The 25993-nt window shown below is 40.1% G+C and overlaps 1 protein-coding gene across 1 annotated transcript in view; it reads left to right on the forward strand.

Annotated features, from left to right (window-relative positions):
- Nucleotides 1-25471, forward strand: part of LOC139728175 (E3 ubiquitin-protein ligase DTX4-like) — a 70297-nt gene extending 44826 nt beyond the window's left edge. Inside the window, exons 2-10 of the mRNA XM_071639138.1 lie at nucleotides 7601-8405; nucleotides 9021-9194; nucleotides 11402-11478; nucleotides 15959-16105; nucleotides 18882-18943; nucleotides 21556-21705; nucleotides 22621-22782; nucleotides 23720-23809; nucleotides 25186-25471. Of these exons, the coding sequence (XP_071495239.1) occupies nucleotides 7601-8405; nucleotides 9021-9194; nucleotides 11402-11478; nucleotides 15959-16105; nucleotides 18882-18943; nucleotides 21556-21705; nucleotides 22621-22782; nucleotides 23720-23809; nucleotides 25186-25413 (1895 nt within the window). The 3' untranslated portion in view covers nucleotides 25414-25471. The remainder of the gene's footprint in view (nucleotides 1-7600; nucleotides 8406-9020; nucleotides 9195-11401; nucleotides 11479-15958; nucleotides 16106-18881; nucleotides 18944-21555; nucleotides 21706-22620; nucleotides 22783-23719; nucleotides 23810-25185) is intronic.
- Nucleotides 25472-25993: the final 522 nt, after the last annotated feature.

The raw sequence follows: 25993 nt of genomic DNA on the forward strand, positions 1-25993 counted from the left end.
AGGGATCATTTAATTCATTACGCTGTATTGTGTGGCAGCCGCCGCCTTTGTGAGTGGCTGTCGCATTATTCAACCAAAGTGACTTTGTCTATTTTAAACATAACATTATAGTTAAGTTTGATATTTTGTTGTTTGTTTGTTTGTTTGTTTGTGTTTAGTCGATTTGGAAGGGAAGAAAGTAACTGAATGCTAACTTCAAAGAGCCATGCAGGTTGTGGCTGGGTGCATGTCCTCAGAAAGGGTGACAAAAAAGCTAGTGTCAGATCAAACCTTAGCCAGAGTCAATTTTGTCTGTACGTTTAATAGAGTTGATGGCAATCTACCTTGAATACTCTGAGATCTGTGGGTCATTTGCACTCGCAGTGGTATGCCAGACCCAAAGGTACACAAGAAAGCTTTTGATAGCGTTGATCAATCTTACATACTTTTTTTTTCCAGAGTAACTTGTATATATGCACATAAGATGTGTGTAAAGCAATGGCTTGTGCACTGTAGCAGCAATATCACTTGAGCATACATGCTTATGATAAAGCTACTCTTTGTGTTGAACATGCATAAATCATGAGTTCTGACACACTGAAGGTATTAAAATTGTCTGGCTCCCAGCCCTTTGGCAGTGTCCATTAGCTTGAGTCGAGGGGTGGGGAAGAGGAGGTAGGTTGATAGTAGGGGGATGGAGGGGTAACACAATGGAGGGGTAGGGGAATGGAGGGGACTGGTTGGGAGATGAAGAGAGGAGTGGTAGGGACTTTGAGGGGTAACAAGATGGAGGGGGAGACGTATGGGCAAAGAGAGGGAAGGTAGGTAGACGAGGAGGGGTAGCAAGATGGAGGATGGGGGTGGGTTGGGGCTGAAGGGGAGGGGTAGGGAGATGGAGGGAAGCAAGATGGTGGGGGTTGGAAGATGAAAGGGGGAGGTAAAGAAATGAAGGGGTAGCAAGACGGAGAGGTAGAGAGATGAAGAAGGAAGGGTAGAGAGATGGCAGATACAGAGCTACCAAGTCTCACGCATTTTGCGTGAGACTCAAGCATTTAGGGGCAATCTCACGATCTCACGCATGACACCCATTTTTCTCATGCATCGGGCCAAGTCTGCAACTTGGGCCTATAATAATGAATATAGCTCAAAAGATTAAAGTGATAGTTGCAAATGAAGGTATATTTCCCTTTTGTCTTTCAAAATAAGTAAAAAATAGTCACTTAAGTATGCACCTGATCGCACCATTAAGAGCTAAAAATTGAAAAAGTTCCCTACCGTGGGAGGCCACAGGGGGGAAAAACCCCTCCCACACCCTCACTCGCGCACACATTCGCATGCCGAGTCATGAAAATCTCACTCATAAATTTTTTTTGAACTTGGCAACCCTGCAGATAGGCAGATGAGGAGGGGTAACAAGGTGGAGGGGTAAAAACATGAAGGGGAGGGATAGGGAGATAGAGGGATAGCAAAATGGTGGGAGGGGGTTGGTAGATGAAGAGGGGTAAAGAAATGAAGAAGTAGCAAGGTAGAGGGGTAGGGACGTGAAAGAGAGGGTCATGAAGGGGAGGAATAGGGAACTGGAGGGATGGGGAGATGGAGGGTAGGTTAATAGGAAGGGACAGGTAGATGGAGGGGGAGAGGGAAGAGTAGAGAGATGGAAGAAAAGGGTAGATAGAGGGAAGGAAAGGGTATGGAGATTGAGGGGGTAGATAGATGGGAAGGGGTAGTAAGATGGAGGTAAGGGGTAGGAAGAGGGAGGAGTCATACAATTTTATCCAGTATGGTTTTTGTTTTTATTCTCTGTTTTTATATTTATCTGTTTAAACAGTTCATTGTAATGTTGTTGTTTGTAATTTTTAGCTCACATACAAAAAAGAAAAAATAAGCGATGAATCATCAATATCTGTGACAGAAATTAGACACCATAAAGTGTTTTCTTTCAGAGGAAGAATAAGAAAGGACTTGCTTGTTAGATCTCTGGTTTCTGACACATGTTATTGCATTGGACAGTGTCATAATGAAACACTGTTCTGACCAAGGAAAATCAGAGAAGCTTACAAAGTATGTCAAATGGGGCACAAGGGAATCAAAGAAGTTTTAGGCTGCGTTTATCTAAAAATTTTCTGAGGCAGAATCACGATCCTAAAGGCGTTTGAGGCATTTTCAGGGGGTTAGATAAACGCAACCGTGTTTTCAAACGCGTTTAGGAATGCCGTTTTGAAACGCCTTTGAAAGGGCGTTTTGAAACGCGTTTGAGACCACGATCGCCGTTCTGTGAGTAGATAAACGCAATGCCGTTTTGAAACGCGTTTATATCTCAAGGTCAAATCCCACCTGTTTCCGGTGGTGCTCTCTGCCCATTATTTGTGTGTGACTGATGAGGCATGTTTGGTGGTATGCAGTTGACCTTTACTTCCCGGGTCAATTGGCACAAAGTAGCTGTGCAGTGACACTACTCGAATCGCGATTGTATGATGGTTAGATAAACGCGGCACCCCGAGAATCGCGTTTCAAACCACGTTTGCAAACACCGTTCCAAACGCGTTTAGAAACGTGATTCTCTCTCTCAAGTTAGATAAACGCAGCCTTAATCACACTGCAGTCAAGTCGTCCCTGGGCGAGAAGATAACGTAATCCACGATACTGATATTGCCGTCTCCCATCCCAGTTCTGCGACATGGCTCGTGTCATGTGTCATTGTTACGTCTCTCTGCATCCGCTCTCAACTTTGAATTCTCTGTTTGCATGTCGCTTGGAGCAGAGAGATGGAAAGAAGTGAGTGAAGTAGAGACAGGGAAAGACAGAGAGAGAGAGGGAGAGTAAGAGAGAGTGTGGAGGAATGTAATTATACCATGCTGTCGGGTCGTTATGAGGTGTAACCTGATCCATCACACGTGTTTTAGGTGTTATAGGGCGGGTGGATGAAGGCAATGTTATCTCCAATTACACCAATGATCCCCTTTCTCCAACCTTTGTTTTTCAAGGATTCAAACTATTTTTTTTTCTCCCTTTCTTAAAAAGTCAGGTTTGCTCGCAGATCATATCTGACTTGTCTTTTCATTCTGTATGCTGTGTCGCCTGAGGCTTCCCCGAAGATGCAACATGAATGATGGTCGTCTGGGTGTTGAGGTCGTTTTTCAATTAAATCTCCTTGGCTGGTTTTCCTGGAGGATCTATAGCCTCACATTTCGGAGCAATGCTCTCACGGATTCACCAAGCAGCATGAAAATTCTCTTCTTTTTTTGGTAAAGAATTGTATAGAATATGTCTCCTACCTCACTTGTCCCCAAGGTGATGTTCAGCTGTTCTAAATTTGTTCATTATCTTTAAGATGGGCGGGCAGACTTCCGAATACCTCATGTACACATCTCACCCCCCCCCCCCCTATGATTCTTTTTGTAATTCCAAGAGGGATTCAATGTTGATTTGATGAAAATTGGTTAAGAAATGGCTGAGATATCCAAAACAGAGCAATCCTGATAAAAGGTTGAACCCACCATTCATTTAGGATCGCTTTGTTTTACTTTATTTTTGGATGTCTCAGCCATTTGAAAACTAATTGTCATCTGATAGATTTTGAATTCCTCTTAGAATGGTATGCTCTGTCTTACTTTATAATTTTTTTCTCACAAATATTTATAAGCTCAATTCTCATCTCCACCAAAACTAAACCATCCTTTTAAAGTATCAAGCCTCCTTGCTATGGAGAGGGTGTAAGTTGTTCGTTTTTTCTCTGGTATCTCAAGTGTAGCCCTGAAGACATTATTGTTTGCATTTAAAACAACATTTTGTAGGAGATGACCTTGTATGCAAACACATTTTTCTTGTATTCTGTAAGTTATGCCATAGTTCTTTGACCGAAGTGACTCATTTGAGAGGGCCAATTGATGATAAATTTTGATGACTTGTTTAGATTGTAATTTTTGTATGTTTGTCTGATTTTTCCCCATTATGTTTTCTGTTATCATCTGCTGTGTGTCAGCGCCTGCTCGGAATATGAAAACATTTCACCTCAAAGTGTATTTTCCTTTAATACATTTTTTTTTAAACAAACAAGTTAACAACTTAATAAACAAATGTGCATTCTTCATTGCAAATAAAGCAATGGAGTACTCTAGTGTATAGAGCATCTAGAGATGTGGACTTTGCCTAAATCCTGTCATGTTCATCCTAAACTAGTTTCCCGTCTGTCTACATGTACGTCAAGTCTACTTTGTGCAACTCTGCATATATTACGATCACAGTTGATGATTTGCAAAGTTTCTGCATGAAATTGAAGAAATTTCATGGCAATAATGTTAATTGCTACATACATGAAATAATTTTTATGGTGTTTTTAGTTTTGCGAGACCGCTGATATTCTTGACATGAACACCTTGCAAAAATGTAACCACCCATACAAAGATGCATTGTTAATTGTATCTAAGGTAGAAAATCACTGAATTTTTTTCTCGAAAAGGGATTTTGAACATATAATCTGATTCTGTCACTTTGGTGCTTGATTGCAAAATCTGTGGTATATAGAGTGTGTATCTTTTGCATATGTGACCCTGCACCACAAAACAAACATAAAGTCGCCAGACATGAAATTTTAGTTAACGGCATATTATGGAAGAGCAGACTTTAAGCTTAAAATGATGTATAACTCAAATCAAATGGACTTACCTAACCTATCTAAATATTGGAAAGAAAGCACACACTCAGGAAAAGTGTGAACTGAAAAAAGAGACTCTGAAGTACAGTGTCTATTCAAGCACATGATCTTTACCAAGCCGTGCTGGCTGTGCGATGAATGGGACAAAAAACAGGATGTAAACCACTGGAGTAGCAACAATGAAAGGATTATCAGATCAAACTGAAATTGAGCATGCCTTATTGATACACTCTGTCCTTAATTAATGCCAACTTTCAAAGCAGAAGCATCATCTTTTCAAAAGTTACAGGAGTTGAAAGTGGAAAGTGTGTACAAGATTTTTGAGAAATAAAAAGAGGACTCTAAAGACACACTTAATCAAACTATTCTGCCAAAAATGTTCGAAAGAAACTGCTAAAAAACACACTTTTTTGCCTGTTTTATGATCCCAAATTTTACCATAGTGTAGAAAAGGACTTGCTCTTGCAGAAAATATGAAAAAGTCAAGATCGGCTCGGTTGACCCATTTCACCTGTTTCCAGTCCTCACACAAAATCAGTGTGTGCGACTTTTTGTTCGTTTTGTGGTGCACGGTCACATATATTGATTAGGGCTAACAGAGCATGTCATTTGATCAATCCAAAGATATTGCCTATCAGTGTCTTTTGTGCATAAATGTGCATAAGTGTGTTTGTGTGAATATGTGTTCGTGTGTGTGTTTTCAGGGATGAGGTGGGGGTTAAGTTTCGGTTATTTTTTATTTTTTTAACGAGAGTGTTGTCCTTGCAAAAAGAAAGGAGGAATTGCTGGGAATCTCTTGGGCAAATCAGAGCGAATATCGAGGAGGGAGTTAAAAATAAACAGTATAGGTTAGCTGGCTGTGATTGAAGTCCAGTGTCATACAAAAAGGTTACCCTTGCAGTCCCCTGGTAGCCAGGTCCAAGCTCAAGTTTACACCCTTCGGTCTGTTGCTGCTCCTGCTCTTCCGTTTTTCCTCTTCTCTCTAATTCTTTCCATTCTCTTTCTTTCCTTTATCTCTCTCCCATACACATAGACATACACGCACACACACACACATACACTCACTCATAATGTATTTGTCAATTTCTCTCTCCGTCTCTCTTTCCTCCGGATATTTCTCACATTTTTTTGTGTGTGTTTTTGTTTTCGTTTTATGATGGATCATTATTTCTATGGAAAGTGAGTTTTGAGGGGAAGAGCGAGACCGAAATTAAATTTCGTGGAATGTCCTGGAGACATGTTCTTCATAATGCTGCCAAGGAAAATGGGGAAAACTGGGGGGGGGGGGGGAAGAATCAAAGCCCAAGTAGCTTTTTTTGTCATTCTCACATCATATTCCGGTGTGGTTGTTGCTGAATTCTTTTCCCCCCACGTCTGTAGGTCAGCAGAGGTGAAAATTTGCTGCGCTGCATTTACACCGAGCTTGGCGATCTTTACCTCAGTTGTATACAGTATTGTATGTGCGATGAGCAATGTGATCATGTACATCGTAGCATGAAAAACTACTGTGAGATCTAACAGTTTGCAGCAGGGAGTACATTTCCAAAGATTGCCATGTTTAATTGGGAGATACACCACCACAGGACTGAAGTTCTCTATTGTAATTCCATTGTGTTTGAGCTGAAATTTGGTAGCAATTCAGACTTTTAATTAGAAGCTCTTTATTGGATATTCCAATTAAAGATTTGTTCCTCTCTTTTTTGGTCAAAAGTGGATCATCAAATTTCTTTACTCTCCAGTTTTGTCTCTCTGTAGTTCTGATTTGGCTCATTTGCCAATTTCTATTATAGTAATTATTCTGTTCCAGTTTGTGACGTGATTCATGTACGTAGGGGAAGGAGAGCCAGGGACAAAGAAAATGTGCAGATTCTTTTCTTCCCCCCCCCCCCCCCCCCCCCTCCCGAAACTTGGCAAAAGTCATCCAAACAGTAATAGCATCTCTTTTTTGCTAAATAGGTATGTTGGCATGCAGGGACTAAAGAAACGCAGGAGGACAAATAAGTGACAAGTTCAAAGGGAACAGCACAGAAATACACTTTTATTTTTGCTCTCCATATGGCTATCATGTTGAATCTGGACATTGGGAATCATAGTTTAGGAAAGTCTGTGTGTTACAATTTCTGTCCATGGCAACATTCCAACAGCACCAGTACTGTTGGGTATTACGATCAATACAGAATAATTTCAAATGATGCACAATTTGTTGCATGAATGCAATGTACAGCCACATAATCAGAGGTGACTGGATGTGTATGAAACTAGATTACCTAAGACTGGGATATTCATCGCGACCCGCAAACAAATTCATTGTTCAAACCCAGATGTCGGGGGAGGGATGTGTGGGGAAAAAAAAAAGAGATTGCAAAGTGTTTCGGACAGGATTAGTCATTGAGTTACTTTAATACTTGAGATAACCTAGCAGTCATATTTATAAAGTGCCTTTTCATCACCAGTTAGAAAGAGCTGTGGCCCAAAAATCGTTTACAAACATAACATGAACAAAACATAATTGAAATATCAAAATACAAAGTTTATAGCATTGTCACTATTCACTGTCAGTATACTGGCATGTAGCTATTTCGTTCGTTTATGAGGTGTACCTAAACAAGTGCACACTTTGTGTAACCTTTACTGTACTTCGTTCGCTGATTGGCATATCACCTGGCTTCCTTCTTTTCAAATAATTCAGAAATCCAGAATCTAACTGTCAATGAATGTGGTCAAGTAATCACCATAATTTGTGCTGTATCATCTTGGAAATTTAATGAAAGACTGTGACATTGTTGTAAACCGAAGTGGTTGTCCAACTTCGTATTGAGGTCAAGTTTGATGGGGATCAACTGAAATCCAGTAAAATAGCTTTTGTAAGTTGCAACAATGTGTGTCGGCCCGTAAAGTGATTAGTTGTCAGTTTCAGATGTTGTTATCTTTTTCTTTCTTCTGTTTCATTTCAAATTGTCTTGTCAGGTAATGCCCGACCAATCAGACGCAGGGAGCTCCCAGCCAGCTCCCCTGCAGGCAAGGGAGTGGAGTGGCAGTGGGAAGACTCCTCAGGTTGGATCCAGTACGACCTCGACACCAGCACCATCATGGAGGACGCCTACAACAACCGGCTGCCCCTGGTGGACCTCTCCAAGACCAAGTGCCACCTGCCCTATACCGTCGACTTCACGCAGATGATGCAGATTCGCAGGACTTCAGGATTCAAGAGGGCACTGCGCAGAGTGGTCCTCGACACCGCCTACCCCAAGGCGAACAATCCCCAAAGTGAGGATGTTACCGTGGGCATGGTGGAGCAGTTGGCACAGACTCAGGAAGTTGATGACAAAGGAGGTGGTGGCAGTGGTGATGATGGTGGTAGTGGTGATGGTGATGCGGACGTAACCTTGGAAACCTGTCAGATTGAGATGGTGAGCGAAGTGACGGTCATTGAACCCACGGGCGTGGAGTTATCACGGCCAACCTCTCTGTCGATAACAGACACCATCGAAGAAGCGGACAATGCCAGCTCGCCGAGCCCTGCCTCGGCTGCAACGACGCCAAATGTGCCTCAGGTCATCGATCCTGCAACCACGGGAACGGGAACAGGAACAGGAACACAAAGGACAGGGAAGCGGTTGCATGGCAAGCGGTCATCATCCAGGAAAGCGGTAGCAGCGACAAGAGATGTCCAGGCGACCGTGGCATGGACCAGTCCGGGGGATGCAGACGTTGCAAGTACAAGCTCAGCGGCTTCATCAACCGGCAGCGCTGGAAGAACAACCCTCCCGAGGTGCCATGACATTCTAGTGTGATAAGTCTGTTAGATTTCATCTTTGAAAGTCTTAGATTAACACCTTTTTTTGCCAGCAAGCTGTTTCCGTAGTGTTTACAAATTAAGTCACACTTTCTTAATTGTTGAATTTCTTTTTAGTGATTTTCTAGTCATCTGCTTCCTACAACTTTCTGACAGCGATGGAATTTCTTGATTTACTACTTAATCTTCGGTCGAATTAGCTCAGTTTGACCTTTGTGAATGATGAGGTTGTATGAGTGATATCTTTGCAGAAATCTATTGACTGCACCTGCGTTTACCATATGACTTAATTATTTTTTCAATATTTCTAGTTGTGCATGGAATGCTGTGTCATATGGGTAGTTCTGTTTTCTGCAGAATCAGACATTCAAAGGCAAATCTCATCTAGCTACCTTGATGCATTTTCATGAGGAAATTTTGGAAACAAAACGAAAAAATGATTTTAAGTCACATTCTGTGGCCCCAATTCATGTATTATTGGATAGTATCCTATCAAGACATGCATGTGTTACATTGGTTTTATGTTTGTTCAAAATTTGTTTCTAAAAATCTCTTTTCCTACCCCCCCCCCAAAAAAAAAAAAAATGGAAGGTCTGTCAGCGTCCCAGCATCCATGGCTGCATCTCAGTCCAGTGAGGGCAGCAAACTCCATCCCACGGCCAGCCCTGGCCCGAGCTCCGGGGGCGTGCTGCCGCCACTAACCCAGAGTGCCACGATGTCACAGCTGGCAACGGCTGCCGCGGCAACCACGTCAAGGATGAGAAAGTATGCAAGAGTAATAATGATGATGATGATGATGATGATGATGATGATGTTGATGGTGAGCAGCATTTATGTAATTTAAGCCTTTGCATGAAATCTGACTCTGCACAAGAAGTAAAATTTGTTACAACCAATCACAGTAGCAAAGTACACAAATGATGAGCATTCTTCGCATTACCATTATTTAGCAAAATTAAAGGACAAGTCCACCTTCATATACATGTGAATTGAGTGAATGCAGCAATATTAGTAGAACATATCAGTGAAAGTTTGGAAAAATTGGACAAACCGTTCAAAAGTTATGAATTTTAAAGATATCTGCGTCGTCACTGCTGGATAAGAAGACTACTACAGTGTATGATGTCACATGCGTAGAACGATATAAGGAAAATATAAAGAGAATTTCACAAAATTTTATTTTTCGGAAAAAAATGCACATATCCTTTACATGTCACTGACATACATGTATATATTAAGGGTAACATCATTTCCCCTGCCGTCTGAAAGATGCAAGTCAAGATAAAAATATGAATTTTGATATTCTAAAATGTGGTGATATTTTGAGATTAATTTATCATTTCAGCAATAAGGAGGCTTTGAAAATTCCATAAACAAAAAAAAAGAAGAATAATAATGATATATGGACAACGAAGGACTGACATGGAAGAGAATTGTGTACTCTACATTATAAGACAGTGACAATGAATACCACACTCAGAGAGCACAGACCTCCGCCAAGCAGCTCACTTCCATTCATACAGAAATATGCTGAAAATGGTCCTATCAAATTTCCCAATGATAAAGGGTCCTTCTAGTGTGTCTTATAAAGGAGCTTCCTGCTATGCCTCAAGAGCTAGCTTAGTGTATTTTTGCGCACCTCAAATTCGTGTAGCTTGAATTCCCTCATATGTTGTCATATTTGTTAATGATAAAGAATCCTTCAAAATATAGAAAAATATTCCTGGATCCAGACAGTGATCTTGAGCACTACCAAGATTAGGATATCTGCTCCTTGTGTTATCAACTTAACCTGTGAATTTCGCCCAAATCTGTGCACAGCTTTTTGAGATATTTTGCAAACAGACCAACAGATAAACAAATGCCGGCAAAAACATAACCTCATTTGTCGGAAGTAAACACATACAGCCCCAGAGCACAGAACTGTGGTATGTGGGGCTTGTGATGGAGTGAATAAAATGATCCCGTTGATATTGTGTGTGTGAATCAAATTTTCAGACGACTTTTGTGAAAAGCAATATGGGTCCCATGAAGAGTGTTCATAATGAGCAATCATTTAATTAACCGTCTGCTTACGGCAAGTGGATGTGCTGTGCAGTGAGTCTTTGGAAATGACCACGTCTTGAGAGACAAGGGATTACCAGTACTAATATCTGAATGAGGTTAATGTGCCCTGAGGGTGTAGACAGGAATCACATGACACTAGTCACATGATCCAATCCAAGTCACCTCTGATATCATCGGACGACTTTTTCTCTCTCTCTCTGTTCCTTTTTCTCTGTCTCTCTTTCTCTCTTCATGTCTCTCTGGGTATCATGTAGCCACTTAACCCATACGAATCTCAGACACTACAAATCAGGCGTGTGACAGCTGTGTGATCACGCATAGGCAAGGTATATTGTGCAGCGGCATAATCAGCTGTCTAAACACAATCTGTAGCCCTCTTGAGGGTTGAGGATTGTCGAACATCCAGCCCCGCCAAAGTTGGGTTGGTCGGAATGTCTTTCGGGTTATTCATCACAGAAATTAGAGACGAGTTGATAACAGCAACGTGTGTATGCACACTGTACCTGCTGGTGCATGAATGTGGTGATGTGAGTATGGCGGATGGTACTGTTGTAGAAGAAAAATAAAAAGGAGATGGAGGTGGAAAGAATGGACGAGGAGGACAGAAATTTAGAAAAAAAAAAGCTAAATAAAGAAGAAGAAAAAGTTTGTTATATTGGAGAACCCAAACACACAACCACACGTATGTAGCTGATACTTGATGACAAAATGTTTTTAATACCAACTTGTGTAGTTGTACGGCATGCTGATGGATTGCATTTATTCTGGTCATCCACTCATGTTGGTCCACAGAATTCTTTACCTTGAAGAGATGTTTGTAAGCAATTTCATAAATCTCTCTCTATTCACTCTTTCCCTTTCCTTCTCTACCACCCCCCCACCCTTTCTCACTGTCGCCCCTTCAGATCTCAGTCCACACCATGCACCATCCAAGCGAGGGCAGCAAACGCAGCCGGTGCCCGCCTGAGTCCAGTGATGACAGGTAACTATACCTGGGTCCCATTTCATGGAGACATTGGCACCATTATCAAGAGTTACAATGAATTACAGTTGCCATGGTGATGAGAGAAATACTTGCAGCTGATTGGTTAATGCTCAGCTGCTGCCGTGGCAACAACCATCACTGCATGCAGCAATTGTCAGAAACTGCTTCATGAAATGGGACCCTGGCACAAATCTCGACCTCCAGTATAGCCTTTATATAGTCATATAGCCTCAATTTTCGAAATTCTAGCATTGATCAGGCATAAATGTTTAATAGTCTTAACCAAGGCAAGTAGTTTTGAACACCCCTTTGTGGGAAACTTAATAATTGACAGTGTAGGTCAGCTAAGCTTGCAACTTTTTATTGAATGAAAATCCAGTTAAACTGGCTATCATGTAATTGAAAATTTTGAGGCAATATCCTCTTTTGAAACATAAAAATGAAACTGCCTATTGATCTATGGCAGAGTGCGGTCTTTGATTACTTTCACTGTCTAATGTGTAATTCAAGTGCTCAACAACATTTCATTGGTTTTTTCCTTTGCATTAAAGATGAAAGGCAGTCCTCTTCGATGAGGACACCCTAGGAATTTTCTAATCAGTAAATTCTTAGTATGACCCTCACATCATGTAGCAAGTGTTTGTATTGTTTTCTGCATTGAGTTGGGATCATACATCACTTTTGTTACTAATTTGGTGTAGTTTTCTCCATAGCAACTGACTACCACATCACACTGTGTGTTTCCACCCAATTCTAATATTCTGCATTTACATTTCATATATGCTACATTTTCATTTGGATATCTATGATATAATGTGTCTAACACCTACCATTTATTGCTAGTTTGTTTTCATTTGCATCAGTTTTATATACTGTACATACGACAGATACTGGTACCACACATTTTAGCTACTACCTATAAAGTTCACATGTGGTGTTACTGCACATTCCATGACACTATAAATGTGGAAAGTTTGATGGTGAGAACAATTCCACAAATGTTGCAGTTGCAGTAACTTTTTAGCACAAAATGCAAAAACCAATGCAATAAATGTTTTTGTAGATATTAGGTCACCTAATATGATGCCTTCCACTTCATCTCAGATAAGCAAATTTCACAGAAATTAGCATGGCATGAAAAATGAATTGAGAGAAAGTTTCCACCTTTGTAGAATTAATGCTTGTTATATCCACATTGCTATGTCTGTAGTCAGTGACATTTGTAGCAAAACTATTTCCGTTTTTTTTTATCAGAGCACTTATCAATAATGCATGTCATGCTTGCAATCATCGATATACATACCATTTTGGTCATTTATAATGCAGTATAGGGAGTCCATTGCTTTGTCTAAGTGCTGGCAACAAATTTTTCTCAAGTTACAACCTGAGGGTTTTATTAGTTTCTTTTTTTTTTTAAGCCTCTGCCATGAAGTGTCGCCGGAGGCATTATGCTTTCGGGTTGTCCGTCCGTCAGTCCGTCCGTCCTTCCATTCGTCCTTCCGTCCGTCTTTCGTCCGTAATCAATTTTGTGGACAGCGTATCTAAAAAACTGTTAGAGTGGTATCCTAATGAAACTTGGCATGTATATATATGAGTGGGCGAAGTTGTGCCTATCAACTTTCGGGCGTGCATGCTCAAGATCAAAGGTCAAAAGGTCAAGGTCAAATGCTCAAAATTTCACTATTACCCCAATATTTATGCAATGCATGAAGATATTTTCTTGAAACTCAGTGTATACATGAACTACCAAGTAAGGATTCTCCAGAGAGAGTTTTGGGTAGTGAGGTCAAAAGGTCAAAGGTCAAGTGAAAATGTTAAAATTTTGCTTTTTTCTCCATATCTCACAAATGGTTCAAAATATCTTCATGGAACTTAGTACATATGCATGTACTGACTTGCAGTGATTATCTAGGGAATTGGGGGTCATGGGTCAAAGGTCAGGGTCAACTCCTCAAAATTTCACTATTTCCCTCTTATCTGTGCAATGCCTGCAGGATTTTTCTGTAGTTTTCTGGATTCTCTTGGAAGTTTCTTGCCCAAAGGTCAAAAGGTCAAAGGTCAAGTGAAAGTGCTAAATTTCACTTCTTCTTTAAACTTATAAAAGGGTCAAAAGTCAGGTAAAAGTCCTCAAATCCCCGAGATACCTGCACTCTTAAACAGTATAACCATTTATCCAATTCAGCCTACAATATGTACTTCAAGGAAAGTGAACATGCAACACATTGGTGACAAACCTGTCATTTTAATATTTTGTTCATTATGTGAAACTGTCATCACACACTGTCAAGACATTGTACAACTGTACTTAGGAGAACCATGCATTATGGCGGAGGCATACCAGTCGCCATAGCGACATTTCTAGTTTCTTCGAAAGACATGAGATAACTCACATTCTTGTTTGGTTTTTTGTTGTTGTTTTAAGCATCTATCACCTGAATGTGCACCAGAGATATTCACAATAGGGAATCAGAGATTATTTTTCATGGTTTTTAAGGGACATTTTTTTATTACCAGAGTAATTGTTACTGGTGCCATGGTCACTCTTATCGATAAGGTTGGTTTCAGAAAAGGCATTTCCCTCCTGATGAAGTGGATGATAAATTGAAGCTTCTTCTTTTAGAGTAGCTAGTACTACAAATTTCAAAAAGGGAAACACAAGTACATTTACCCATAGTTATAAAAGAACACCAGCCAAAGAATTCTCAAAACTTTGTGTGAAATAGTTTTGGTTAGTCTTGAGTCACAGGATGAATAAAATGTCTCCTTGATAGCTGAAGTGGTGAACTAACTTATGAAATAACTTTAAATCAAGTGAAAAAGGCACTACATACATATGTATATGCCTCACCTTTTTGGACATGAAAATGCAAAACAAGGACTTTCCTTTTTATGTTGAATCAGAAGAAAGCTAACCCAAGCTTGAAAGGGTATGGGAGTAAAACGAATGTCCTTACACTATTAATAAAGAAAGTGTTACTAATTGTATCACTGACCTGCTAATGCTTCCTGATATGGATTGTCTCACTAAAATCTGGAATATTTCAGAAAAGCTGAAGATTAGTCATGATTCGTAATACTCCTTCTTCTCTTATTTTTATTCTCTTCTCATTTATATTTGTAGTAACAGTAGTAGTAGTAGTAGTAGTAGTAGTAGTAGTAGTAGTAGTGATGACAATATGTTTCAAAATCATTATTTTATCACTATTACTAACCTAGAGGCAAGTAACTGTTGAATTATACGTTTCTGTTTCTGTGAAAGTGGAAATTTTAGTGCATTTTGCGCGGCATGAAACCAGCGCGTAAATGGAAGTGTGCGATATTTTTGGCATATTATTGGTAAAAATATTTTATAAAAAAAACTTGAAATTCATTTTACCCAACTGAGTGCAAAAGGTTACTCATGAAAATTTCCACTTTTTACAGTAAATTGTTGAATAAAGTACACATACATGAGAAAAAGTGGGGCAATATTTAATGCTGCACAGTTTTGTATTTTTTGTCTTCTTGTTTTTGTGTTTTTACAGAGGAGTGCCTGTAAAGAACCATTAACAATTCACCTTACGACTTTATACTCTTCTACTTAATGCCATCTTAACAGTTTTCGTATAACCCATTCATCCGGTGCACACAGTCAAACTTGTACAGAAACACTTGTCGTTTCAGAAGGGCTTTCCCTATCACCGAACAAGGTGGCTCATTTCTGAATGTCCTGTGTGGCAAAGCATTGCGTGATACACAAGCTCTTTCATATGTGGAATAGCAACATTTATATATTTTCACTATGACACAGTGCTTCAAAGTCCCTTACAACACTTTATGTCTTAATCAATCCGGCTACTGTAATATCACCTTCACACACTGTGCATATTCTCTCTACTCCCGCGGAGGCATTGCAGCCATGCTTCTGCTTTACTACATCTATTAAATTAATTATGAACATGTAACTGGATACTGTAAACGCACAAATTTTTGTGGTACACTAATATTTGCACATTTTGCGATACTTTTGGCTAGTGCAAATTCTAAAATCTGTCAAAATATCTTCACAATTTTCTTTGTACATTTTGCATGGGTTGACAATCATGCAGCGTGAATTCAAGGCCCCGGGAAAATTTTTTTGAGTCGCTCAGCGCAAAAAAATTAATCACGCGAAAATATGGACGTTTACAGTACTCCTTGATACAGCTTTGTTGAGAGATGGTACTGCAGGTGTAGAGTTTATGCATTTGGACACACAAGTTTTACGGCCGCAAACAAACCACACGCCTTCTTACTGAAAGCACTGCAGGAATTGCGCCAGACCCACGTCACTGCTGTAACATTGTATGCAGCATGCGAGATGACAAGTTTGACTGTGGGCGAGCCTGCCTAACCTCATGAGCACCATCCCTCATCCTGTCGCCGGCTGTCATCCCTACTTACTGACATGCTATCAAATCCATCAAAGTCTGTCCTCTATATCCGCCCCTCCCTCCAGCTATGACGAGCATCTTGCTCTCCACAGCACTGCCTGTCAAACTTGTGCCTGTGAGGGCGCCCGTCTACTGCCCGCCGATGTCCGGGGGGATCCGACCCGTGGAGGGGGTGAAGCCGCGGAAGAAGAAGAGGAAAATCTCGCTCCGAGGTACGTGTAACATGCAACCCCTTTCTCCGCTGGCCATGCTGTACAAAAGTGACAGCACACATCTCAAATGAACCCCATAAACTACAGACACTGCAGTATGGTCATGGCATTTCTTTCTCCCGCCTTCAAAGATGTGGATATACTCCAAGCACATCTTTTATATATGATTTAGAAGAGAAATGTGACCCGCTACAACAAAAGGATCCGAAAGTCGGGGGAGGACAATTTTCTGAAAATGACATGACATTATTCCCTTACTCTTCTACCTTAATTTCATATATAACTCAACTCATAAAAGTACTCGGTTGCGGAGATATCAATGATTTTATTAGCGCATGTCAAGTGGTTGAGGAATCAGAGTTTCGAGAAAAACGCCTTGAAAGTTTTCCTTCCGACACTAACATGATCAAGGGGAGGCGAGACAGTTTTCACCGCTTGACAATAGAAGGTATGCTCCTAGCGACCTCTGCGATGTTCATTCAAGCTTAGCGCCAGCGGTCTACGCATGACCAATCAGTAATCAGGGTGCCAAGCACTAACCACTAAGATCACTCCCTCGTTGCTAGGGGCGGAGTCTAGTTGCGGCGCTTGTTCCAAATCTTCGGACACGTTTCTGTTATGTTGAAAGTCAGAAAATCATGGCCCAGAAAAATGCTAATTTCTTGCCTTTCATTTAATCATTTAGCTTCCAAATTTCGGCAGATGATAGACAAAACATTAGACTACAAAATTATGCCAAAAACGGAAATCATATTGTTTTGATCAATGTTGATGAGGTTACTTCAAACTAGTTTTTCTCGGCTCAGCCGTCAGCGACTTTAGGATCCTTTTGTTGTTGCAGGTCACAAATATCCCCACTTGTGCATCAGGCTACTGACCATTGTCTCATAACTGAATACCACATGACGAAAGTGGTAGTTTGCTTTTTTTTTCTTAAATTAGCATATCTCAAATCTGTAATTCTTTTATGCCTTTTTCTGAGGATGTCTGACAAAAGTATAGTGGAGTTATTGTAAGAATTTTAGATTAAATCACTTTTCAAGTCCCTCATGACTCATGTCATCATTTCATGTATGATAGGAAGTTATCTATAATCATTGTTTAGTGCAGTATTTTATCCACATCACATTCTCTTTCATTAGGTTTGAATAATACGTTTGGTAAATTTTGTATCATAAAAGCACTGGTACTAAAAAGTGTTCATACTCGAGGAGATCATATCGTCCGCATTTATAATGCGTTACAAAATGGAACAAACTCGAGTGGTGTGAGAATGATGGAAGAGATTATCCAAAGCATAATCCAGAACAGCAGTACAAATGTGTGAATCTAAAACACATGCCCGACAACATGAACCTCTTGCCTTCAGTGATAGTCAATGTATGAGTTCATTGTCGTGGTTTAAAGGGGCATAGTCCCGGTAGTGTTGATGGCGCTGTTGATGCTACTGCCGATCACCGTTGGCATTGATATGAAGATTGCCGAAATTGAGCTGTCATCAAGAGTAAAGCGCATAGGTGTTGCTAAGTAACGTTGCCTTCGTTGTCTTCTCTGCGCATCGCGCAGTCTGTAGTAATGCCAGGGTGCGTGCATATGTGCTTCTTATTATGACATCACAAAAGAAATTTGCTAAAGTTGTCATCCCCCTGAGCCGAATCATGAGCCGAACTGTGATCGGACCTCTGACACAGTGGATCGGACTTCTTCGGACTCGGGAAAATGGGCCAAAGCGTAAGCGCCCAAGAGAAGTCGATAGCATAGGTCTCTATAGGAAACTTGCGCCGTGCGCCCGCATACACATTTGACTATTACACACTGGGACCATGCACCTTTAAAGCAGGGATAGTTTGTTGTTGCAGGGAGGAAAAAAAACAGATACAAGGGAGATGATTCGTGCCAAATTAGTCACAAATCAAAAAGTACAAAGTTTTGCACCACATGTCCCCTTTCTGTCAACACTCATTCCGGGGACATTGACAGCATTGTTTGTTTTTTTGACGCAGGTGGTAGGGAGTATTCAAAGTGAGATGAGTTTTGATTCGTGTGTGTTTCCGTAAACTCCCTCCATGCTGTTAGGTATTTTACATGGTCTTCTCTGCACAAACAATCTGCCATGTGAGAACTGGGGACCTATGCTTGGGGATTGGCCACAAACTAGATTTTGTACACAAGCAATAAAAAACAGCTCTTGTTTTTGCTGTAGTGAGACTGCTGTCGCGAACTTGCGGGACGCACTTTGTCGCAAACAGGAAGTGTGATTAATGTGAAAGTTGGAAGACGACACGTTGGTCATCCGACTGTGGTGTGGTGTGATCTCGTCTAATGCTGCCATAAGCTGAAATTTGAGATGAGCAGTATGAAAACTGCATGATAACAAGACTGACCAAGAGGACTGTAAGACATAGCTGAAGACTTGATTGCATACCATTCGTTTCTTGGCATGTTTTGCTCACTTCAAGGTAGACGATTTCATAACTTTGGCAGCGAGCAGGATGGATATTGTAAAACTATGTTTTCATTGTCGCTCTGCTATTAAGTTTGTGCAAAATCTCTCAATAATATGACTATTATCATAGTTGTGATAATTTTCTACTTGGTATTGTTATTTTAGATAGTTGATGCTGACATGAATGACTCTGACTACTGGACTACTATCATTTTCATCATTACCATCATCATCATTTGATTATCATTGTCGTAAGACATGTATGAAGGGAATATCAGTAGCGTCTCACCATTCCTGATGTGGTATTATCTATCCTCTTGTTTTTTGCAGGCCAAACAGCAGAGGAAGTTGTATGCAAATATGTGGAGAAGGAGGAAAAGCCACCAGATGAGGTAGGAAAAGAAAATGAGGTGCTAGGACCATTCATCCAAATGTGTATCAGCATCAAAGTACATATACTATGTACTGTATATCTGACTGGTGTGCATCTGCAACATTGTGTGTTATTGCATCTAACAGGGCAAGGAAAGTGACTGACTTTAACCCTATTTTAACTGGGCTATTTGAGACCAAGTTTTTACTGGGGGGGGGGGTCAATTTGACCCCCCCCCCCTTCAGATCTCGGCCGCTGATTGCGCGATCGCCGCAAAATTTTGCATGAACATAGAGCCGGATGTCAACTAAAGATTACATGGTCATACAATAGAAAAATGTTGATTTTATATTTTTTAATAGATTAATTATGCAAATTTACGCATGAAATCATATTTTCACCTATAACTCCATCAAAAAGAATGAAGGATTGCTAAATTTTTGTGTAAGAGTTCCTCAAGACACATCAAACAATTTTCTTGTAAAATAGCGCAATCAAAATCAGTTTCTTTTGTTTTTTATTGTTTTGTAAATTTCTTATGTATTTCACTGTTTTTCGACATTTTGTTTTCTATTGTTTTTTTGCCAAAATTTGTTGCAGGCACTTTTTCAAGCTTATCTACATTAGAGTTGATTAATTTCAATGTTCAAAAGTTGAAATAATCTAATTTATATCAATTAAACAGAAAAACACAATTTGCATCGGATTTGCTCACGAAATCATGAATTTGAGCTGTTTTCGGGTTGACATGCATATGCAAAACATTGCGTAACTTCAGAACGGTGTACCCAGACGTCACAAATTTGGTCTCAAAATATGCGGGAGACTTCAATGAAAAAAGTCCTGAAATGACGCGGCAAAATCTTTGCGCGTTGCGGAATCGTGGCGCGAAATGTCGGGAGGGGGGGTCAATTTGACCCCCCCCCCCCAGTTAAAATAGGGTTAAGTAGGGAACTATTTGATGAGTTATAAGTTACCAACTAACATAAAATTAAAATAGGATAACATGGCAATGTTTCCTTATGGAGAATGAAAAGCTGGGGGATGCAGAGAAAATGTGGCACGGCTGGCAGCTATTTCTAGTTTCAGAGGAACAGTACTGTGGATTCTGTTGTATTGCCAAGGTCTCCATAAGCTGTGGTACGGACCTGTGCCAAACCAAAATGCAGTTTACAGTGTATGGTTTCATTTTTGGCAGTGAATTTGCTTGTATTTTGACGCATTTATAATTAGCACCATACCAAGGTGTTAAAACCATTAAACACATTTTGGAAATCCACCAATTGTGGCTAGTCACCACCAAAGCCTGATGAAGTCACCAAAAATCAGATTTCTGATTATAATGTTGTGTAGAGTCACTAGGCTCTTTGCTTTCCAGTTAGACGCAACTTGGTCCACTTCATTTCCATCAAAGCTACCAAAGAAAAATGGTCAGATATCCAACCACCAGATAAACACTACTTTGGGATCAATGGCTCTGAAGTTTGCACGCAGTCAAGCAGGCATGCCAGAGTTTGGACATTTGAATGTAATAGGGCATTGCAACAGACAGAAGTAGCATGTGTCATGAAAATCTCAATAATTCTGAATCTCAAAGCATTGGGAAACTGAAATTTGGAAAAGAAAACTCTCACTGATTGGTATAGAGTCAAACTGAATTAGACTTCATGAGAGGAATGTAAGGCATTTCAAATTAAAGAAGTTATCTGCGTCATATATGTATATCACTTAACCAAGTACTTATTATTTGCTTTCAGTCATCTCTGCTCCTTTCCATTCATCTCAGTTTATAGTGTGCATTAGGACTCGAAATGTTTCTATCAGGCAACGCAATCAAGCGAGAAATATCTAATGTTTTCTACATTAGATCTACCTCCATGATTAGATCTAGTTCAGATTGATGGTGTGACAGGAATTTTTACAGATGAGGATTAGATTAGCTGTGGGCAAGTTTTGCTGAGAGTTTTTAAAGGGGAGGGGGGAATGGGGCTCAAGCACATGTTGCAACATGGTGAGTAATAAATAATGATATGAAAAAAAAAAAAAAAAACTATTCTGAAACAGAGATCCAAATGATATAAAGGTCTAGTTCCCATACTTGTTCAAAAGTGTATGCAAAATGAAAGCAATCAAATGTTTGATATTTAAAAAAAATTGTTATATCCCTTACCAACTAGGTATATGAACATAAATCAATTCAATTCTTAAAAATCACTCTCATTTTATGAAATATTGGTCTGGAACAGTCATAATGTGTTGCCACCATATATGCAGAAGAAATAACCTGACATTTATTGGTAGAGATTTTTGGTTATCTGCGACAAGTTCTGCTCATAATTGACCAGGCATGACAGTTTTAATGCGATGTAACCTTTTCATCAGAGTGCAGGGGCGGATCCAGGAATCCCGTAAAGGGGAGACGCCTTTACAAAATTAAAGGGGGGGGGGTGCACGTACCCCCCTTTTTTTCTTTTTATTTCATTTGTTTTAACAAAAAAAAGAGGGGCGCATGCCTGGTGCGCCCCCCTCTGGATCCGCCACTGAAAGTGTCATACTTGACATGTAACACATAACATGTAACATTTAGGATGCAACGTTTTAACGTGTTGATGATTGGTCCGCACTGTAAAGGAATGCCCCATCTGCTTTGAGAAGCTGGGAAGCTCCTCCCACTACACCGAGGAGGAAGAGGAGGAGAGTGACCGGGTGGTCAAGCTGGAGAGGTGCGGTCATCTCTTTCACCAAAGCTGTCTCCACGCCATGTACAACAGTGGTCCAAAGGTATGGTTGTCTGTCTAAGGAATATGTTACTTGTTTATAACTTATACCAGTATTCGTCCATTCATTCGTGTATGTAAGAAGAGGACCTTTTACGATGTAGAGTGCTGGACTCTCTTACATCTTAAAAAAGAAGAATCGATCTACTTAGCATCAGATAAATCATGAACGAGAAGATAGTATAGGAGCAATATTGGAGCTGTCCCCTGAAAAGTGAAATGTCTTTTGATCGTTTCATGTCCCTTGAAGTCAATGCTAAATCCCCCTGAATTTGGGAAGTTTATTTTTTTTTTTCTATCAGGATGCATCAACACTTAGATCTCTCCTTGGTTTCTCTGTGAAGCCTTCTTGATTATGGTAAGTGAATATTACCATTTTGATGTTTAAATGTTGAATTGTTATATTACACACAGCTTCCAGGATATCGGTAAATGATGGGTAAATGATCGTTACCCACTGCATTTTAGTCCAGGCAGCTACTGTATACGCCATATATTTTGCGAGTCTAAATTTTTGCGAATCAGGAATTCCCGACGATTTCGTGAGTGGTTAAATTCACGATCGTGGAGTCCTGTGCTGAACGGAGAAATGTACATGCGTACGTCACATCCACATCGGGATCAGAGTCGATGTTTTCGCGTGTCTTTAATTTCGCAGATAGCACCTGGCTCGCGAAATTCGCGAAAATAAAAACCTCGCGAAATATTCGGTGTATACAGTAGTTAATAGTCAGCCGCTAGAGTCCTGTGGACACATCGTGCCGTACAAAACAGGGAGAACTGAGAAAGAAAAAAAAAAATAAGGAAGAAGGAGAGGAGGAAGAGGAGAAGGAGGAGGAAGATGGAGGTGATGATGATGACTTCCCGAACTTCATCCGACAAGATGTTGATTACGATGCTTACTGTCAATATTTCACAGGACGGCAGTTTGCAGTGTCCAACCTGCAAGGCCATATACGGGGTCAAGTGTGGCAACCAGCCGCCGGGCACCATGGACTACCATGTCATACCGCACTCCCTACCGGCTTTCTCCACCTGTGGCACAATACGCATCATCTACAATATACCACCAGGAACCCAGGTCAGTCCCAGCGTCAGTTTATTTTCCCATATCCATTGAGCGATAGGTCTGTTGCTTACTACTATACCATGTAATAACTAGAAAAGCACTCTGAGAGCGCAGACCTCCGCCAAGCATGCAGCTCATTTCCACCACTGATCTTGTTCTTCCATAGAGATATCAGTGATTTCCATCCATAGGCCCTACGTATGAAAAGTCGCCCGATTTCCCAATATAGAAGCCTTTGTTACGTCATAAACCCTCAGCTGCACGGCGCGCCTCGCCCTAGCAGAAACTAGAGCACGCACTTAAGTGCGCATATGCAAACCTCAAATACGCGCAGCCTGAACTCCCAAGTTCATTGACCCTACATGCCAAAATATAAAAAACCCTTCATAAATTCCCCCAAAAATTCTCGGATCACTACCAAAAGTCAATCGTTTGTTACTTGCGTCATTCTCAACCTTTTCTGCAAGTTTCATTCCAATCCGTTGACTACTTTTTGAGTTATTTTGCACACGGACAAACTAACGAACTAACTAACTAACTAACTAACCAACAAACAAACCAATTGTAACGAAAACATAACCTCCTCCCTTGGCAGAGGTAATTATGTCATGTCTGTGACATATGAACAGAGTTCCTCAGTCACCAAGCAGAAAACTTTATTCAGTGATTGAAGTTGAACTGGAGATATGATTGAAGTCTATTCATTGTGTGATTTTTGTTGAGGAAAAGTATTCACAAATTGAGAATTTTATGAACTTTTAAGTGTTGCTATTGATTCTGCAAGTTTTTGGAGCTTGTTTGTTTCGTTTGTTTGATTACTTTTAAGAATGAAAAAGCTCAAAATGTGAAGGATCACATAGGCAGTGTATTAATTAAGCTTGATTCATGGTGTTTGAATATTACAGTGGGCGATTTTCTTCTGACATTACACGTTTCTCGTTCCGTATAGGGTCCTGAGCATCCGAGTCCAGGGAAGCGGTACACGTCTAGGGGATTCCCCAGAATGTGCTATCTACCAGATAACGAAATGGGAAGGAAGGTAGGTCCAGGCATGATTTGCTATAGATTTAAGTGTGATTTCAGATTTTATTTTTTCTCAAGTCTACACTATTTTGCTGTTTTCATGTATCAAAATCACCTGAAAATGTTGATTTCTGATTTTTTCAACAAAAAAAAATCTCAGATCGTCCCTGTAGGTCCTAGAGAAATGGCCAACATAGTTTTGCAGTCATATTAGGCATTATTGTAATGATTTTTGCCTCCTGTTCCTAGACTCCATTGTAATGTTGATTTTTTTTTTTTTGTATGTGCTTTAGACAAAGTTTCATTCTTTGTGAGTATTTGGTGTAAGCAATGTATCTGAAACTTCTTTCATTCAGTTGAATAGCTCGGTCTGAATGAGACTAATCTGATTAGCTAATATCTTACCTTTTCATGTAGTGATTTGGTTCTTTAATGTGTCAAATGACAGATTGGTATCTATTTGTTAACAAAAGCTGTATGTTCTATGATGTAGATTGAGAGAGTGCGTATGTACATACATGTATACACATATGTCTGTGTGATTTGTGTGTGTTCATACAATGTATTTATAAATTTATCCAAAGTATATGAATTAATGCCAGATATGTGTTTGCAAATTGGGTCAAGAATTGTCATTTGTGATTGTGGATACAGATTTTTATTTTTATTTTATTTTTATAGATTGAATAGCAATGATGCAGTTGTATTTAAAGTTAAAACATAGTTCTGGTACGCCTGCAGAATTGTCAAATTTCACTCCAAAATGCACACATATGCCTTACAAATGTGTGGAATAGCACTGTAATAACAAGATATTCATTGGGTAACGATGAAAATGCAAAATATTAACCAAAAAGGTTTGTGAGAGTCGCAATCTCAGAACGGGGTCAGGCTAACTTGGACCCGAGGACAACTTGGCCTCGCTTTAATTGACGGTGGGGCTGAGTTGTCCGTCTGGATTGTACAGTGTTGTACTATGGGAGCGCTTCACGTTTTGGCTGGTTGCAGTTATGGGCCAAGTTGATACAACGCGCACATCAAAGAACCTCTTTGGCGCACATACAAAATGAATGTGCGCCTGTGTATAAATTATGGCGCTCATGAACTGCGAGTAAATTGTCTGAAATAGGGCTGAGTTGTCCCTGAGACCGAGTTAGCGTGGATCCTTCTGGAGTAAAGTTGGTATACTGACTTTTATTTTTTATCTCAAAATATTCCAAAACAACTCATCATCCCGGCAAATCGCATCAGCCAGGTAAGTTTCTTGGTAGACTCTTTCGATATATTGCAAGCAAATAAGAAATGGTGCAAGACGAGTTCTCAAACCCTTACCAGAACTCTGTTTTCACTTTAAGGAAAGCCCCTAAATTATCTCTCTGGTGTTGTCTCCAGATCCTGCGGCTCCTGATCGTGGCATGGGACAGACGGCTGACGTTCACGATAGGGACGTCGGTCACGACGGGCGAGCCCAACACCGTGGTCTGGAATGAGATCCACCACAAGACCGAGTTTGGGTCCAACGTGACGGGCCACGGCTACCCAGACCCGAACTACTTCTCCAACGTCCTGGGCGAGCTGGCATCGCAGGGTGTGACGGAAGAGTGTCTTGATGACTTCTGAAATGTGTTTGTGTGTATGTGCGTGCGTTTGTGTGATGTATAGTTAGGATGTGTGCCGTATATATTATTTCTAGGTTTTTGTATGATATATATATATATATATATATACACATATACTTATGATTGTATGTGTGTGTGTTATGTATATCATACTCAGTAATACATGCATTATACATTGTATATATGTATATGTTTATATATATACATATATATGATATTATTATAGCATTTTGCACTGGAAATGAAATATTTTGTAGGTTGGCAGTTGGTAAACAGATTCTTTTTTTTTCATGATAAAAAAAGGTGTAATAGGATATTTTTTTGTGATACAGTAGTGCAGTATAGCCCTTCAAATTGCCAAGCAGTCATCAAGGTTTGCTTTCTACCTTTAATTTATTGCATCCACTTGTTATTAAAATACTGTTCCACATTTCAAAGAATGTGGGTAGGTGTTGAAAAGCATCCTGTATGGTGGTACATGCCTCACAAGAAAAAAAAAATAATGGGAAAAAATCACTACTTCTCCGTGTAATAAATAGGTGCTCTTATTGGCTGGATGTGTTATGTACAAAAATTATTAC

This window comes from Diadema antillarum, unplaced genomic scaffold (genome assembly GCF_040938485.1).
Source record: "Diadema antillarum isolate AM-2024a unplaced genomic scaffold, OU_Dant_1.0 seq00000169_RagTag, whole genome shotgun sequence".
In the NCBI taxonomy this organism is placed as follows: domain Eukaryota; kingdom Metazoa; phylum Echinodermata; class Echinoidea; order Diadematoida; family Diadematidae; genus Diadema; species Diadema antillarum.